General features: G+C 50.7%; 1 protein-coding gene across 1 annotated transcript in view; it reads left to right on the top strand.

Moving 5' to 3' along the window:
* Positions 1-2,044, top strand: part of LOC146592924 (DNA polymerase epsilon catalytic subunit A-like) — a 41,009-nt gene that overhangs the window by 36,589 nt on the left and 2,376 nt on the right. The window contains 4 exon segments of the mRNA XM_085310172.1: positions 198-346; positions 958-1,090; positions 1,231-1,414; positions 1,815-1,946. Coding sequence (XP_085166298.1) covers positions 198-346; positions 958-1,090; positions 1,231-1,414; positions 1,815-1,946 — 598 coding nt within the window.

Genomic DNA, 2,044 nt, shown 5'->3' with positions numbered 1-2,044 from the left:
GATGCATAGCTGGTCCAACTTTTGTTGGAGTGCCTGCCATHCTGTGGTTGGAGCTCCCTTAGATGGCAAGACCAAGGCATTTGACTTCTGGTTGTGCTAGAGCAGCATATCCTTCCTGAATTGTATGTTGTCCTGTGGTTTGCTGTTCCCTGTTTAATGGCAGCTAAATAGCAGCAGTTCCTCCAGCCTCCTGACTCCAGCTCCTGTGTTCTGCTTGTAGGTTAGTGGCTGAGTTCAAGCGTCTTGGCTCTTCAGTGGTTTATGCCAACTTCAACCGGATCATCTTGTGCACCAAGAAACGGCGAATTGAGGATGCCATCAGCTACATGGAGTACATCATCAACAGGTGGGGCACACTTGGCTACCAAAGGGTACGCTCAGCAAGCCAGGCCTGGAGATAATCTTCTGGAGGCTGAGCTAAGACATGGYTCAAGGTGTGGAAGGAGGATGCTGATTTTTGCCTTTTTTTGGTCCTCAGCATTGCATTTCTTGCAAAGTTAACTTAGGAAGAAAGGGGACAAGGTCACCTGGTTCTTGCGCCATCATGCCCAGAGTAGGGATCTGTCTCTTAACGGTGCTGTATGGGGTAGTATTCCAAAAATATCTGTACGATTCAATCTAAAGAGACCTTTAGGAGAATGTGAGCAGTTGCGCTCTGCCCAGTCTCTTATACTCTGGCAGCTCTCAGCATCCCAGCTATGATGTGTAGGCTCCTAAGACAGGCATCTTGACAGAAGAGGCAGTTGAAGCATGGGTATGATTCCTCTGCAGCCCTTAGTTCTGCTAATGACTGCTCTGCAGCCTTTTGTACTGAGTCCGTTCACTGAAGCATGGTTGGATGTGAGAAGTGAACCTCTCTCTTGCTAACATCACCTGCTCCTCATTGCCTCCCATGGAGAAGATTATTAGCTAGGAAAGATGCCAACATTGTGTGTGACTGCAGTCTCTTCCCTCCAGCATCCACTCAAAGGAGATCTTTCACTCTCTGACTATTTCCTTCTCCCGCTGCTGGGAATTCCTGCTCTGGATGGATCCAGCAAATTACGGAGGTATCAAGGGAAGAGTGCGTTCTAGTGTCCACTATGGGGAGGTAAGAGATGGGAAGTGCTCAGTCCTCCAGAGACAGGGGTGCTGTGGGTTGAGTTGAGCAGGGAGCTATTGGTTTGGATATAGGGAATTGCTATGACATCACCAACTGAAAGCCTGGGCATGGCTTGTGCTCCGTTCCAGAAGGACACTAGCAAGAGTCAAGTMTTGGATGAGGACAGTGAGGAAGAAGAGGAGAACAAGGAAGAAGAGGAGGAGGAGGATGGAGAAGCAAATGTGGAGGACTTGCTAGAGAATAGTTGGAACATCGTGCAGTTTCTTCCCCAGGCTGCCTCCTGTCAGAACTACTTCCTCATGATTGTGTCAGGTGAGTGCATTCTGCTGCTCACCTGGTCCTACTTTGAATGTTACCTCTGGTGACTGGAGCTATACCCACCCTGCTGCTGCCCAAGCCATATCCACAGTGTTCCCCACAGCTTCTTGAAGCTCTCTGTGCTACTGAGAAGGTTCTGATGTTGATCCAAAGAACCCCTTACAGTCAAAGACTGCACTGTGCTGGATGTGGTACAGAAGGAACCACCTCCGCATCTGTAAATATCATTGTTTGGGTGGTTTCAGCGCCAGTGTGAACTCTCTCAGAGAGGGGAAGAAGGTCGCTAGTTCCTGATTAGTCATTAGTGCCCCAGGAGAGTCGACAAGCACAGTAGTGCTTGTGTCACTCTCCCATCGTGGACTGTGTCTGGAGCTTTTCTTATGTGTCTCTCCAGCCTACATTGTGGCTGTGTACCACAGCATGAAGGAGGAGCTGCGGCGCAATGCCCCTGGGAGCACTCCCATCAAGAGGAGGGCCACRAGCCAGGTGTCCCAGGAGGCACTGGGAGAGACRGGAGCCATGCCTGGTGAGTACGGTTAGCCACAGTTAGCCATGGGGGAGCTGTGAGCAGCACTGCTGGGCCAGTCCTGCAGCAGGAAGAGAGCTGCCCACCTTGCTGTCCCC

Source organism: Rhea americana, unplaced genomic scaffold (genome assembly GCF_003343005.1).
Source record: "Rhea americana isolate MKP2758 unplaced genomic scaffold, rheAme1 scaffold_312, whole genome shotgun sequence".
Lineage (NCBI taxonomy): Eukaryota > Metazoa > Chordata > Aves > Rheiformes > Rheidae > Rhea > Rhea americana.
The sequence above is the reverse complement of the archived record's forward strand: the minus strand, read 5'-3'. Positions and strand labels throughout refer to the sequence as shown.